General features: G+C 36.3%; 1 protein-coding gene across 1 annotated transcript in view; it reads right to left on the bottom strand.

Annotated features, from left to right (window-relative positions):
- Nucleotides 1–610: 610 nt before the first annotated feature.
- Nucleotides 611–16,358, bottom strand: part of SRFBP1 (serum response factor binding protein 1) — a 60,341-nt gene continuing 44,593 nt past the window's right edge. Inside the window, exons 5-8 of the mRNA XM_088534715.1 lie at nt 3,096–3,177; nt 1,495–2,230; nt 1,227–1,264; nt 611–861 (exon numbers count right to left, since the gene is read on the bottom strand). Of these exons, the coding sequence (XP_088390841.1) occupies nt 674–861; nt 1,227–1,264; nt 1,495–2,230; nt 3,096–3,177 (1,044 nt within the window). The 3' untranslated portion in view covers nt 611–673. The remainder of the gene's footprint in view (nt 862–1,226; nt 1,265–1,494; nt 2,231–3,095; nt 3,178–16,358) is intronic.

Raw genomic sequence — 16,358 nt, 5'->3', positions numbered from 1 at the left:
TGCATATCACTGATCTACTTCTTTATTTAATAAACATATGAATTTAAGTCTGTTCAAGTTTAAGAGATCTCTTACCTTTTCTTAGCAGAGATGAACATGATAATTTTTCTTTGGATTACCTCTTCTGATGATATTTTACCTTGTCCCCTCTGTCCTCACATCCAAGATCTCAAATAGTCTTAAGTGTATTTTTACTCAAACAAAACACTAAAGAATCCATACTGTCCTTGGAGAGCATAAATGACATTCCTCGTAACATTCATTCACATTAGGGTGTATTTTGTTAACGGCAAGACTATGTAACAGAGCTTGCAAACCCACACCACATGACCTCCTGTTAGTCAAGACACCACACTGCATTATTTAGCAGATCTTCATTAGAAACAGATGATTAATTCTAGCAAGAACTTTTTAAAAGTATTCTTTTACAGACTTCAAAGGATAAGAATGGTTTAATAAAAATAATTTAAAGGCATCTAAATATGTCTTTAAAAAGATATATATTCATAAAACTTGTAGAAATATTATCTCAGTGAGGACTTCTAGTCTGCCTTTCAAGCTTAGCACAGAGGGGAAAAAAAAGGCTTCTAACACCAGTTGTTGCCCCAAAAGAAAATATCACCAGATGCAAATCTGCAAGAATCTTCTTTTAAAATCTGAATTTATATAAAGTCTAGTCATCAAATTTAATCCTCTTCCCTTGGAACACTGTAATTTGAGACATTTGTTCTCGACGTTTCTTGCTTGCTTCCCATGAAGGATGAAGAGGCTGCTCCAAACACGCTTTTTTGTTTTTGCACTTAGTACCTGCAACTTTATCAAATTGAAGTTTCTTGAGCTGTGGTTCTTTTTTAGGAAAAGCTGTACAGGAAATAGAATATAGAACATTAACTATATCAGGAATGCTATATCAATCTAATATTCAACAATCTCTACTTTTTTCTGTATATTAAACTAATGCAACTCAATATGACCTATTTAATAAGTTGAAAAATGGAACTATATAGTGTAAGTTCAGTAAAATAATGAAAGAGCTATGAGTTCATTAAAGGGTAAACTACATATTAGAGACAAATATTACAATCTGACAGTCTTGTTTGTGCACAGGTAGCACTAAACTGGGCAATATAAAGGCAGATAAAAAAACACTGATCCTTGTGAGTCTTACTTCAAATACCTAAAGATATTTTAACACTTATAGTTTTATCATATTAAATAATACATACCCGTTCTCCTGTTTTTCAGAGGCTGGTCTTTAGTATTCCTAAAAATAAAAACGTTATTTATGATTTCTCATGAAATTAGTAAGAAGAAGGATTTGTGAATAAAGGGTGGTCATCAAAATAATGTGTATGGCTCTTCAAGTGTTATAGCATATGCAAATTTTAGCTGAAGTTCTGATCGTTTGCTGATAGCTACTAAAATTAGTAGAAATCACTATTTCCATTATTGGGGGGAAACAGAACAGTGAAGAGCACAAAAGAAAAGGTTTACCTTTTATTTTTGGGTTTCTGATTGGAAGAGGTAGACAGTGAGCTGCAGAACACTGATTCCAGCTTTGTTGTTTTTGCTTGTAGCTTTTCTTCTCCAATCAAATCCTGCAGTGTCGTGGGCATTGTGTTATTTTCTTTCTTCAGTGTTGTTTTCTGTGGTCTGTTTTTTCCTTTTGCTGAAGAAAAGTCACTAGCTGCTGCTATCTTCTTCTTCCTTTTTACTTTGCCAATGAAGAAATCATCATTGCTATCACTGTCAGAGTCCGATGACTGGTTATAAAACCTTTCCTCAGTACTGTCATCAAAGTACTCTTTTTCATTATGTTGTTCCCCATCACTAACATCACTAACTGATTCTTTTGTTGCAGTGAATTTGGTTATGCTTATGGCTTGTTTTCTATTTGGATAGTCAAATTTCTTTCCTATTTTACTCTGGGCAACTGCTTGCTCTTTTGCTGCCTGTAATGAAACTTCTTTTGGAGTGTATGCTTCCTCACTTTCCCCAATTTTCTCTTCATATTCACTCTCACAAAGTTCTTTCTCTGTGTTAGCTCCTAATTTCATACTCTTTTTTGCTTTGTTTTCACATGCTTGCTGCTTTTGAAATACTTTAAGAACTTGGTCACCCATATTGCTATTGAGAGGTGCAGACTCAGGCTGTTCTTCTGACTTGTTCTTTATTGAAAGCTGAGTACTGGCTGATGTCTTTCTTGCATCCTTAAAAGCTTTTACAGCAGCTGTAAAAATGGCAGAAAAACACCATTTCTGCATTTATACATAAGAGTATATGACTTATCTTAGCAAAACACTTTTGCAAATTGTATTTATAATATTGAGTAGGTATATTTTGAATATCTATCACTCAGTTATGAACAAATGGGACAGAGAATGTCTTACAATATAATGACAATGAAAGTGGGGAAAACAGCTTGAAATTATTACCAGGTCAATACAATGTTTTTGAACTTGGGTTTAAACTACGACAACAAGTCATTGGCAGTTTATAACCATGCTTGTCTAGGGCAATTCCTTGTGCATAAAATCTGTAAAGAAACAGCAGATTGTTCAGATATGATTGAATGAGTACTTGATATAGTTTCTTAAAATGAAGGAATTTCATGGCACTCTCCCTAGGACTTCACCCCTTTTAACATTTTTTTCTTTTTTTTTTTTGGCATATGAGGTTACAGAAAAAAGCAGTTATCTTATAGAACCAGGAACAATTCCCCAAGGACCTTGGTAATAGATTCCATTACAAAATAAATTTGAGAACTTATCTGTACCTATTGCTACTTTCATCGCCAGTTCAGTCTGTCTTATTTTGGAGACATTCCACTACATCCATTGGCTTTTTAGAATTCCAGCTGAGCCCTTTTTGTCCTACAGTCCATATCTTAACATGTTATGGCATACTGCTGTATAAAAGATAGTTTCAACCACTTCACATAACTACAAACTTGTGATACTATTTTAGCTGCAGTTAGGTAAGACAGCAGCAAGAACTGATACACTTACTGTGTGTTCATGTCAGAAATATACAGGAGCAAGGTAACATCCCTGTAGGTGATGCACTCACAAACAAGTTAGTATACTACTTCATACCTTTAAGCTCAGCAATTTTTGACTTCAAGATGGGGTGTGTTGCAAGTCTTGCAATGGCTCGCTCAGTAGCAGTAGACTTTGGCTTTACAAAAAAAGATTAAAGGGAATGAGTTCAGAATAGGGAAGACTTACGTAGGTCCATATGGGTTAGGCCACATACTAAAGCAAATCTGACCAGTGACTAAGAGAACAAGCTTATGAAACTATCATATAACAATATTCCACCCCACAAAAACATTCTATCAATAGAAGATATTCTAAATAAAAGAAAAAAGCAGCTTGTGAGTACCAAAATGCCTTTAAAATTGGCAATATGCTATTGCAGATTCTGAAATAATGTGTGAGTCTTCAAATATGATGTGGAAGAAAATGAAAACTCTGTAGACTGACTCAAAGATTAGAAGTTATATTAAGGCATTAATTAGAAAAAAAAAAAGAAGAAGAAGTGGTATCTCTTCCATTTCTCACTCTCTTATCTATTATAGGTCACGGATTTTTATCTACTATATAGGTTACATATTGGAAGAGATAATTCAGCTTCAGGTTCATCTCATCACTATGTTTAAAGAAAAAAATACTAGGTCTATATGAAATGACTTAAAAGATATTTTTGCCTTCTGTTCAGGAGGGAAAGAAGAGAGTATACAGCTTTGTAAAACACAAATTCAGCAGGCAAGTTTCTTAAAGCCTACAGTAGAATTCTTTGGGATAGAGAAGAAAAAGACCTGCTACTCCAAAAACGGTTGAAGTATGACAATGCCTGCTCAAAGTATCTGTTTGACATAAGAGAACTTGATTAAGGAATCTTATCAGGGTTTATGAACCTTCTTGTGCAGTCTTCCATTTCATATGGGCAGTTAAATAATCATTGGGTTGAGACAGATGGACACCTGATGTCAAACACTGATGGAAGACACTGTTTCAGCGCTTGGATCTGAAGGACTCTGAAATAGGGACACATTCTCACTAAATCGCCTGACAAAGAAGTTACTACACCAGAACTAGTCTTTTTAAATGTAGAAATAGAGGTTCACTGTACATCTTATTTCTCAACCAAGGTACACTTAACAAGGTATTTTACCTTAGCTCTAGAGCTTATGAAATACATTCTGAATACATTCCTTTTCTTCTGAAGTCCTGTTATTACAGGATTATTCCTTCAGATACAGAAAAAAACACCTTCTCTTTTTTCTTATTTTTATTTTCTTTATCCAGTCTACAGCGCTCTGAACACTAGCCAGAGGAGATGGGTCACAGAGATGGGTCCATTTCCAAGGGGCCAGACTGGCTTGCTCTCAGCTAGCCTAGCTTTGTAAACTTGGAGTTTGAATTTTGTTCCCCATGAGACAGCGCTGCATGCTGCAACCAGATTCCTGGGACAGCAAGCTCTTATTTCTGAAGATCAAACAGTATTTTCTTTGGAGATTTTTCTATAACTGGAAAATATATTTCTGAACTTAATTAATATACTTTTCCCCTCAGCTACTTCCTGTGGGTTTTGAAAGAATATACTATGAAGTTCAGAAAACAGCAGCAGCAGCTTCTGTACAACATCTGGTGTCCTTTAATTCAAGTATTTATAGAACGCGTTTAAGCATATACATGCCAATTCATATGGAATAACCACTTTTTTTTTCCTTCTAGCAAAATACTTTACAAACACGACTCACACTGACACACAGCAGCCAACAAACATACAATGTGATATACACATTCTTAAAAACTTTCAATTTTTCTGTTCTTCAGCACATGCAATGTTAAATTCATTTTTCCTTAATATTTTCCAGTATATAAAATATTGTCAGAAAATAAACTACAGTAGAAAAACGTCAACTTCATCAGGATATCTTCCCCCATGTTTGCTTATACAGACATTGGAACTGTAAATGTTTATTCTCTCCATTATTTTGCACCATTTTTTTTCATGCAAGAAGGTACTAATACTTTCCATAGGAACTGTGTTCAGTGTCCAAGAAAGAAGCTGCAAAATGAACAACTAAGCATTGTCTATTCACACTTTCCAGTCAAATATTATAAGCCACCTACACAGGAATTTCAAAGTCAAAGTTTCCTGCAATTCTTTAGCTGGCTAAATGGTGCATTATTTCAGCAGATGCCTATGCGTTAAAGATGCCTATGTGTCATCACTGCCACGCTTCATTAAAACTCCATGTAGATATTTAAGAGAGTTCACTAAACCTGCTTGGGTATTTTCAAACCTCTCATAAGTAACAAGTTTGCCTCAACTAGTATTTCTCACCATGAAGCACTTCTGCACAAGAAGCAATGGCCTAGTGTGGTCTCACCTGATACAATCACAGACAACTACTAGAATTTCTGCTAGATCACGGCAGAGCGCAGCCAAACAGGTAATGCCGTCTGGCCCAGCATCTGTCACTTAGATTTATCTCTTCTAGTTAAAATAATGATACTCAAATGCAGTCAGCTAGAAACTACACATAAGTACAAAGTATGTAGTACACAACAAAAGATATCACACAGGAAAACCCTGATGCATCTCATATTCAAGTTTCTAAATTAACTATAAGGGCAGTCTAACAGAGAGCACAACAGCAATCCCAAATTCTCAGCCAAAACAAGATATCATTGCAGTACCCTTTGTAGGAGCTTAGAGGACTATTTCTCTACTAACCATACAGAGCACTTACTTACTATGGATTCATAGGCTCTCCCCAGAGCTGTAACTAGTTCTAACTGCTCTACATAATAGCAGAAAAACTGTGGTTAATGTAAAGTGAAGGTGCTAAATCACAGCTGCTATCCAAGCCTATCCCCTGATTCCATACTGTTAGCTCCATCCTGCTATGAAATAAGATCCTAGAGAAGCGGTTATTTTCCGACTGTGAAATGCTTCTAGAGCCCTTTATGTTTGTAAAATACATGGTACGCAACCTTGCCTATCTGCCCAAATGAGACTTTAGTGTGAGAAGCACTTGGTTATTGGTACCAGTTGTAATAGTAGATTGTTTCCCAGTTCCTGGCAGGGAGATGCATTTGTTGACTGGGTTCCCCTCCATAGTAGAAGGGTAAATCAAGCAGGAAACATGTAAAATGTAGGCACCAGGACAAATTAGGAATTGACCTGCTGGAAAGCAGCTCCACAGAGAGGGATTTGGGAGTCCTGGCTGACAACAGGTTAACCATGAGGCAGCAATGTGCCCTCATGGCCAAGCAGGCCCATGGGATCCTGGCCTGCATCAGGAGGAGCGTTGCCAGCAGGTGGAGGGAGGGGATCCTGCCCCTCTGCTCAGCTCTGGTGAGGCTGCACCTGGAGTATTGGGGGCAGTTCTGAGCTCCCCAGGACAAGAGGGATGTGGAGCTTTCAGAGAGGGTCCAGTGTAGCAACAAAAGATGATTAAGGGACTGGAGCAGCTATCGTATGAGGAAAGACTAAGTGACCTGGGCCTGTTTAGCCTGGAGAAGATCAATAGGGGATCTTATCAATATGTACAAATACCTGAGGGGTGAATGTAAAAAGGATGGGACTAAACTCTTCTCAGTGGTGGCCAGTGACAGAACAAGCGGTATAAATTAAAAACACAGGAAGCTCCACCTCCATATGAGGTAGAACTCCTTTCCTGGGAGGGTGACTGGAGCACTGGAGGCAGCACAGAGAGACTGTGGAATCTCCTTCCCTGGAGATCTTCCAAATCCACCTGGATTCCACCCCATGCCATGTGCTCTAGGTGTCCCTGCTTAAGTAGGGTGGGTTGGGCTATTTCTACATTTCTAAAGGTCCCTTCCAACCTCAGCCTTTTTGTGATTCTGTGAAATGGATCTCTAGTGGATAGAAAAGGAACTAAAGAACAGATCTCCCATACACAGCAATAACAGGAAGGAATCAAAGAGCATCTATAAGAAAGAAACTTCAGCTTTAAATGCTTCAGATTTTGCACTGGAAATGTAGGTATTGTCAGTCGTTTATTCAACTGAGCCCCAGTCTTCCACTTTTTCCATGTAACCTTGGAAGGATGACAAGGGATAAGGATTATAAAGGATTAGTTACACAAGCATAATAGCAACACAGACAGGAAGTTCTCTTACAGCAATTAATTCAGTATGAATCTCAAGGAAAGTTTCAACTTTTTTTTTTTTTTTTTTTTAAATAGACTACACTTTTTAAAAATGGACTAAAGCAAAAATGTCAATTGAAGCTAAGACATGGATCCTGAAAGATCTAATACCTTTGCAAAAAACTTTGCAGCAAAATGTAATATAATAGGGGCTTTACTGATCAATTTCATGCAAAGCATCAGGGCAGCCCTTACAACTCCCACTTGAGCTCCTGTTTCTTGCTCTTTTCCTTTCTAGCAAAAGCTTGCATCAGCAAGCAGAGCCTTGGAGAACTTCCCTCTACCAATGACAGTCACACTGACTGGCATTTCACCGCTGACTTTTGCGGAGGCTTCAGGAGGAAGCATCCAATTCTTCTAAGTAGTGTGGGGATGCTTACACTGTTTTATATCTGGATCAATGCTGTCCTTTGTCCCATGATTTGTTCATTTAGGTTTACTTTGACACCTACATCCAGTTTGGCTGATCTCTTATTAAAAAGGAGTGTGTTTCTAATATTTCTAATGGTGCCTCTTTTGTCAAAATGAAGAACTTCCAAATATGTCAGAAATTCAAGAAAAAAAAAATCACATTTCCTTTTTTTCTCTCCCCTCCATGCATGGTGAAAAATATCTTCCTTCCTAGCAGTTTAAGGAGTCTATAAGCGCTTTAAAGAGTCTAACACAGTGCCTCAATGTTACCAAGCCAAATTTTAGTTGTATAGAAGAATCAATAGAGTTTCTCTGGATGAACCTGTCACAAGTAATTTAGCACCCATACAATTCTCTGAGGTAAATTTTTGTTTTCCAGATTGAGAAAGGGTTAAAAAGAAAGACAGCATGTGATCTCAAACTGTCATTGCGATCTACAGCAGAGTTTGGCATGAAATCCAGACCTGCCAGAGTAAAAATTACATACTTAGTCTGCTACTGATTCCTTCCTCTTCCTTTTTATCCCTAAAAATCACTGTCATGACTGTAGATGTATTTTTGAAGAAAAAAAGTTTCCCCAGGTGATAAAAGCAGTTGTAGAGCCAGCACTGTGCCAACTCTGTGCAGTTGTGAGAATCTGTCTCATTGTGACTCCCCAAACCCTGAAACCTCTGTTGGCTGTTAGGAAAAAAAAATGAACTGCATTTTATGGGGACAAATTCCCACTCTGCAGCAGATGTGAAAAGAACATCTGTCATGGGGGACTCCAGAGATTTCTTAACTTTTTAAAAATTTACACATGTTATCTAATTGTATAGATAAGCCTTATTAATTTCTAGAGTATAAAAAGTAGTACTAACATTTGAATTCAAGTATATAACAGTATAAAAGAATATATTAAGTGAAAAAATGTGTAGTCTATGTGTACATGTGCATATTAATATTTGAAGCACTATTTCAGTAAATATTTGAGTTTTGGTAAACTGTATAAAAATTTTCAGCCAATAGCAGGATAAAATAGGTGCCAGTAATAAAAAAAAAGTCAAAGCCCAATGACATTGGGAAAGTAAACTGTCAAATCTAAATATGATGAAACTGAAATACCAAAGCAAAAAAGAACAAAATAAATCCCAGATAACAGGCAGTGACTATGAAAAATATCAAGGTCTTTACTATAAAATTCACACAGACTTTTTCAGATATAACATGAAATTTGGAGAAAAGCTTTAAGATCATATATAGATTAATTTCCCAACCACTGGATATTACATTTGAAACCACACTTACTATTTTTCAGAAAATGCTCATCTTGACAAGTTCACAGTAACTGTCCACCTAGACTGAGGGTCTAGAGGACCAAAATAAGTAGTTATTTCCAAAATAAGGTGTTAAACTGGCCGGCACTAATAAAAAAGGCCATTTGAAAGAAACTGCTTCTAATGTTTGAGAAAACAAAGTTGGTTACATATACTTGTTTATTTCTAAAAGAGAGAACAGAAACAGGAGGTTGATCACTAACACTTTTCAGAGCTGCAAGCCAACCAGGAAACAGAATTGTCTGCATTAGCTGTAACCTGAGTTTCTCAGCATTTCCCAAGATCCAAAAGGGCATCACAGACATACCCAAAGACTCAAGTGGAAGCAGATGATAGAAAACAAACTGGCAAGATAAAAGGGATGATCTCTGCAATCTTAAATTCACTCAATGGGCCAGGGAGTTCACAATATTTAGCATTTTCAGATGAAACTGAGGCATGCCAGCATTGAGTCCTCCTCCAGTCTCCTTGTGAAGTCAAACTGACAAAAAAACCTCTGTAAGCAACTTCCAGGCACATAGCCCTGAGATATCACTACAGTATTTCACTCTAAGACAGATGTCGAAACCTCAACGTATAACTTCCCCATTGCTTTACTGGGCAATAAAACAACATACATACACAAACATATGCAAGATGTTGTTCATAACAATCTCTCTCAACTGGTAACACTGGAGAAAGTAGACATACTTCAGATTTCAAAACAGATGCAAAGCTTCAGACAGCTGAAAAGTGTTTAGCATTTAATCAGATATGTACTGCATCATTTCTAATGGAAAAGGCAACAGATTTATCTCTCTCAACAAACCTTCCATTGCTTAGACCTTTCCACACACAGGACTCAAAGCAACATACCCACATGTAAATGATGTGCTGTCAGGCCAACAGCTTCTAATAACACTGTTTTCAGAAATGTATTTATGTTCAAAGCACTACTGCGGAAACCAATCAGGAGAGCAAGGAATTAAAGGGCACAGAAGAACTGTAAACTAGATGGCTATTGCACACACTAACCAGGGAGAAATCATCTTAGAATATGCTGTTCAAAGGACAAAATTTCTTGGCGTATTACGATATGCTTTTTGTGCACAATTGAAAACAGATTTCTTTTAATCTATATGTTTTTAAAGCACTTTCTGAAAAAGACAATGGAAACACAAATTCAGCTCACTGAAAAGCTATTAAATATGCAAGATAAACATACTGATGGCATGAAAATGCAGATTTTTCATCATTAAGTCTATTGGGGAGTAAATGCATTCAGAATTTACTATAATGATGCACAATGTCAAATATATATGGAAGACTTGATATTGCTTAAGTGTATAGCCACTAATGAATACAAAAATAAATTCATATTGTACATCAAATTTAATAGCAAGTATTTCACCATATAGCACACAAAACCCAAAAACTTTATATTTACCAGCATCTTTTAGGGTCATTGCACTACTCAAACATGTTAATCATTATGCAATTATTTGTATTCCAAAACAAGAAAAAAAATAGGTCATTACTAAGTTGGGGGCTTATAGCTGAGTACTATAAATGTGCGCTGTACCTCAGCTTTTTATATTGCTAGTCTTAGCAGCTATATGCAATGTCATCATATAAGATTTTTTTCAAAATTCCAGTAATTCAAAAACATCTCATTTTCATCTTCTGTAGTTATTTTTTTAAAAAACAAGCACTAATACCTCCACTACTTCTCATATGGCTTTCCAGCATTAACACACTGATGGGCCTCACACTGAGCTGAAGGAGCCTTCTTAATTTCAAAACTTCTTTGTTCTTAAGAGTTCTTAATTGATTAACTCTGAGTTACAGCACTTTAAAAACTAATATGCATAGGAAAGGGGGAGAAGAAATGGGAATAGTTTTGTACTCTATTTCTACATAGTTCACATCAAAATTTGAAAGTTTCACTTATAAAAATAAAAGACACCTGCAGCTGTTTTTCATTTTAGAAATATCAGGAATGTCAGACTTGTTTTTTTGTGATTTGTAATGCAATTCTGAGTCACACTACAAAGCATATATGTAGAATTCTCTCTAACATGTGAGCAGCTGAAAATCTTTAACATAAGTAGTTACAATTGTTTATACAGTATCAGGATTAAGCATATCTTAGCACTGTGCATTCTACAAGCAACAGAAGTAATGAAGCACTTAACAGATGTGTATTCCATTTTATGTCCTCTTTCCTTGCAGAGATCATTTGTGCCAACTTTATGGTGTCTCACAAAACAAGATGAACTCTAGTTACCTTCCCTCACTGGCAACACTGATTTGGGTTTCTCAGCCTCTGCAAACAGGAACTGTCTCACATAAATAACCTGCTGGAACTCTTACCACCCTTCAACCCACCTTTATTAACCTTGGCTGACATTAATCAATGGGTACCATTACTTTGAGCATTAGCAGACAGACAGACAGCATGTACACATTCCCTTTTTCCTTAGGTAAGCTGGTTGAGGATGACATTTTCAGTGAATTAAGACACTATCATCAGATGTATTTCAGGTGTTAAATATCTGATGGGACAATTCTGCTTTTTCTTCAGTTGTCTATGAAGCACTAGCAGATAGTCAAAGAAAAATTGACTGGTAAAATAGGGAAAGTATTTTGCTGTCTCATTTGGGGAAACGGGCTTCTCCTAAGGGCATATTGTTGACCGCTCCTTTCAACCGCACTGTTACTTCAAAAACAGGCCTCTTTCTCTGTTAGCTACCTAATGGATACAATTTTAAGATTTCTTCTTTAATACATGAGTTAATGAAGGGTAACTGAAATCTCCTGCTCTTACTACTTGTCCTAAGTCTGTAGCTTCTCTAATCTCAGTGGTTTTGGTTTACCATCATCATTCTGAATAGGACTTGTAATACAATACTACTGTCAAACTTACTGCAGTTGGGGATGTTCCTTCACAACACAGCTCTGCTCTCATTCATGTATGTCCTAACTTATCCCTACTTGGCTACACTGTTTCATTAATCATCCTTCATTTGCCAGGTCTTGGGAACATCTGTTGTATAGGGAGGTTGTTTTATGTCAGGTGTTCTCATTTTCTCAGTTCTACACTTAGTAGGTTGTTTAATATGCCTTTATTACTTACTAGATCTGGCTACTGAAAACTAGCCACCTGTTACTTATTTAAATCATGACATGTCAGGTGCTTTCACTACCCCTTTAGCTTACATCCTTTCCTGTGACTCTTTTTACTTGTCTGTAATGGCAGCCTGGTTCAGTTTTGATGAAGAGACAGCTCCTCTCTCTGTACATTTTCCTATTTCTGAAGTTTCAGTGTTTCCCAAAGCACTAAATCTCTCCTTCTTATAGCAAGGATTCATCCATGCATTGCAGTTCTGGATTTGCTTCTGTCTCTCGGGTATTGCATAGAAGTCTGAACAGTGTTTCAGAGGATGCTCTCACAGAGATCCTGGACTTAAGTATCTTGGCTTTTAAGTCAAAAAAATCAAATGTGCAAAATTGTCAGCATTTCTTGCTAACATATCTTTTCCTTGCATTTTTTCAAAGGAAAGCATAGGAACGAGAATATTTTACAATATTTCCCCTGACAACTCATGTACAGTAAAATATTTGCACATATTGCAAAGACCATTTGAAAGAGGGATGAAAGCTGACCGTGCTTTCATGGGTGCTTGCTAAAGAGTATTTCTGGGCTGGAAGCAGCACAGGCAGTACTTGAAACATGATGCCTCAAGTCCTCAGTAGCATGAGAATATCTGTGCTTAAAACATAGCTCTTCCCCACCTGCCTTTCTGTCCTTTTACACTCCTATAGCAATATTGCATTTGAACTATTGAGACAATCCCAGCCACACACTGCCTGCCTGCTTGAAAAACAAAACCAAAACAGAGCACCGATTGCCCTTATTTCTGATGACAGACTGCTCATACTCCACTTTTGACAAACCAAATACCTGAAGTGAGCACATTTAAAAAAAAAAAAAAAAAAAAAGCAGTCATACCACACTCAAGACTCATCCTTGTTTAATTATAGGGATATCTCTTAATAATTTTGAACAATCAGTTTCAATGGGCAAACTTAATTGATACAACTTCTTTATATGGATGCAAATGAATGATAGAAAGATCCTTGCACCAGTAACTCAAATATGACAGGAAACAGACTGTGTCAGAAATGACCATACCATCGTCATGAATAACTGACAAAGTTATTAGAAGCTTATTTCAGAATTACACGATTTGAAGACTTTAAAGATTATTTTAATAATAATCCTAGGCTATTCATTGCAATTGCCAGCTTGATGGTTGTAATTTTCTGCCTAGTCATAAAACGGAGCCCATCTCCTTGCTCCCTGCTGAGCTCAGGAAGTAACCTGACTTGAATGCAAAGGGACTATTAGGAAAACACAGGTGAATTGACCCAGAAAAAAAAAAAAAAAGAAAAATCTGGTGATGGAAAGAACAGCTAACAGGAAGTGGGAGGGTAGCAGAGTGAACATGACTTAAAGGAGACTGAATCCTCCTATAGAAAGCCTGGGAAGGTTGATACTGGTTAGACTAGCAGTAAGAATCAGTGAAGAGGGAGATTAGAGAAGGTGGAGAAAGATTTGCCTAAAACTGATAGACTTAAATTTTATACTGACACGAATCTAGAGCTGCAACAACAGCAGCGGGTTATGGCTGTCCTTGTTTGTACTATGGCTACACTAGATTAGCATTAGTACAGAGGACTACTTAAAAGCATGCATAAGAGGTATACTAAACATCTCACAGTTTAAGTGATTTGGAAGACAAGGAGCTCTTGGAGACAAAAAGTCACACAGAAAAAGTATTTATGCCTGAATGTGACATTCATCACTGAATGCAAAATTCTTCACTTCATCAGCAGCCTTTAGAAGACCACAGTCATTCTTGTTCAAAGTTAACATCTGGTGTTTGACATGGAAAATTCTCAGGAAACAGTGGTTTTGTACATCCAGAGCCCAGAGCAACTTTCATTCAAACAGATTCAAAATCCTTGGAGGAGAGAAGGGCAGGAAAGGAAAATCAACTCTGCAACATTGATTCCCAGCGTCAAATTATTTTAGTCTGTATTAAAAGAAATTGTGCTATTAAAAAAAAAAAAAACTATGCACCACACTTCCAAAAATAAATGTTGGTGATCATGCAACTATTAGGTAGAGAAAGCATAGCTCATAGCTAATGCGCAAATGGCTATCCTTATTTCCATCCTGATGTAAAAAAGCAAATGCAACATCATGCAACATCGTATCTACAGGAAAATGAATGGATAAACATTATTTTAGTACCTTTAGCATAAATAAATTGTTGGAGATTTGTTGTGAATCATAAGCAATATATATTCATAATGAACTAAAACAAAAAATGCTAATCCATAAATCCAGACTGTTAAAACGTCTTTTAAGTTGATAATAATGTTTATAATAATTGTTGCTTACTAGGAAGGATATAAAAAAAAGCAAGAGTTCTCATGACTGAAATCCAGGTAGGTAAGGATTAAGTTATTAAATGTTCCGAAACACATTTTTATGCTAACTGAACGCTGACTATCCACACAGGATTTCTAACTTAAGGAGAGCGCTAGCAACAAGAATTCAGATAATTAAAAAACAGAATAAAGTTCATAGGTACCTCAAATACAACAGCTGCTTTCCCCATTGCCAAAGTCAACCTACATGCAAAAAACTAGTGATAACCATGCAACACAAAACTGATGGATGATCACATCAGAATCACACAAAGACCGATTCATACAGTAGCCCTTTTGCTAGGGCTGATGGATTACAAGCAAAATATTTTCATAAGCAAAGAATGTTAAAAATCCACATAAGTAATTATCTAGTTAAGCTGCTATTAAATGCACTAACAACAGAAACTGTTTTACATCAATTGCAAAATCTATCAGAATTATTTTTTTGTAGCTAGAAAAATTCTTGGATGGAGGATAGAATGGAGGGAGTTGTGGAAATATCCTCCAAAGGCCTACACGAAAAGACAGCAACTATTTTGTGCCCAATCCCAAGCCTTTGAAGTTAACAGAAAGTCTCTGATTAATCTGCATCACACTCCTCCTATGGCTTACTGCCCTTTCTAAAACTAAATCCATGAAAGATTCAGAGGTTTTGATTTTATACACTCGCCATTACAAAATATATATGTTTAATAAATTAAAGTCAGGTTCACAAATATATGCTTAGGAACATCAAATAAAATCGTTTTTTCTTTTTTTTTTTTAATTAAAAAACAACTGTCCTGTTTGCTTACAGTTTTCTCCCCTACCTCGTACTGACGAGATAGATATTGCAGATTGATATGCAGCTTCCACAGGCCATCGCTTGTACAGTTTAACAACTTGGCAAGACAAATCTGAGAACTGTTACTTTGATGAGATTTAAAAACCCTTTAAAGGAGATAAAGGAAATATGCAATCAGGCCTGTAACTTCAGCTTCATGGAAAAACTGTTATTGCAAGTTATGTTTTTAGAAACTAGCTTCTGTTAGTTTGCTGCTATTTTCTTTTTTGAATGTTCGTAATACCTAGTGCAATGTAGAGTAAGCTTTACCCTCTTATTTCTATCAGTCCATTTCGACCATACATTTTAATCGCATTCGCCTGTCCTTGCCCAGTGAAACCCCATACAGCTTCTTTCTATTGGAAATTTCCCAACACACCCAAAAATTGAGACAATTTTTTCAATAATCTTAGGATCAGGGGGATGCTGCACGTGCCTAAAACTTCAACTATCACAACATACACAAAATTTGCTTGTGCCGAGGATTCTCTGCTCTAGAGAAACATCTAGAAAGCTTCAAATCTGGTCTGGAGAAACAGCTGAAAGTAGGTGCTCTTAGCTCTTAAGGAACATCATGTAAAGTCCAGAGCAGAGAGAAAACTACGCTACTGAAATACATGGAGATATCCGGAAGTAAAAAAGTATTTATCAGCAGCAAACTCATGCAGAAATACTAAACATATGCTAAATTTAAGCTCTGATATTAATGTATACTAGAGCTGTATTCTTCTTTATTTATGGAATGGTAGTATTCTAGTTCTTTGAAGCTTCAGAGTAAAGATTTTATTTTAAATGAGGTATTGAAATTGGAAGCATATAGATTTTATCACTTAGCAGAATAAAAAACATTTTGATTCCTGACAAATCAGTACTCCAAATATTTGCTTAGAGTAAAAAGTGCCACCATAGGATTCTATGGCTTCCAGTTCTAAAAAAAAATCTAATTTTTAAATGTCTTTTATGCCAAACACATACAGGAATAAAAATAAACCAGATATTACAGTAAATTAATCACTTATTGCTATCACTACTGCAAAGGCAATAAAAGAAACTGCAGTAAATACAGAGGTATTCACAGATGGAAAAGTACCCCCTTTTTGGCAAAATGATGCATTCTATACTACAAAGGTAACAGATA

This window comes from Tinamus guttatus, unplaced genomic scaffold (assembly GCF_059628265.1).
Source record: "Tinamus guttatus ecotype Peru unplaced genomic scaffold, ASM5962826v1 Tinamus_guttatus_pri_ptg000591l, whole genome shotgun sequence".
Taxonomy (NCBI): domain Eukaryota; kingdom Metazoa; phylum Chordata; class Aves; order Tinamiformes; family Tinamidae; genus Tinamus; species Tinamus guttatus.
Note: the sequence above shows the minus strand (reverse complement) of the source record. Positions and strands in the feature narration are given on the sequence as shown.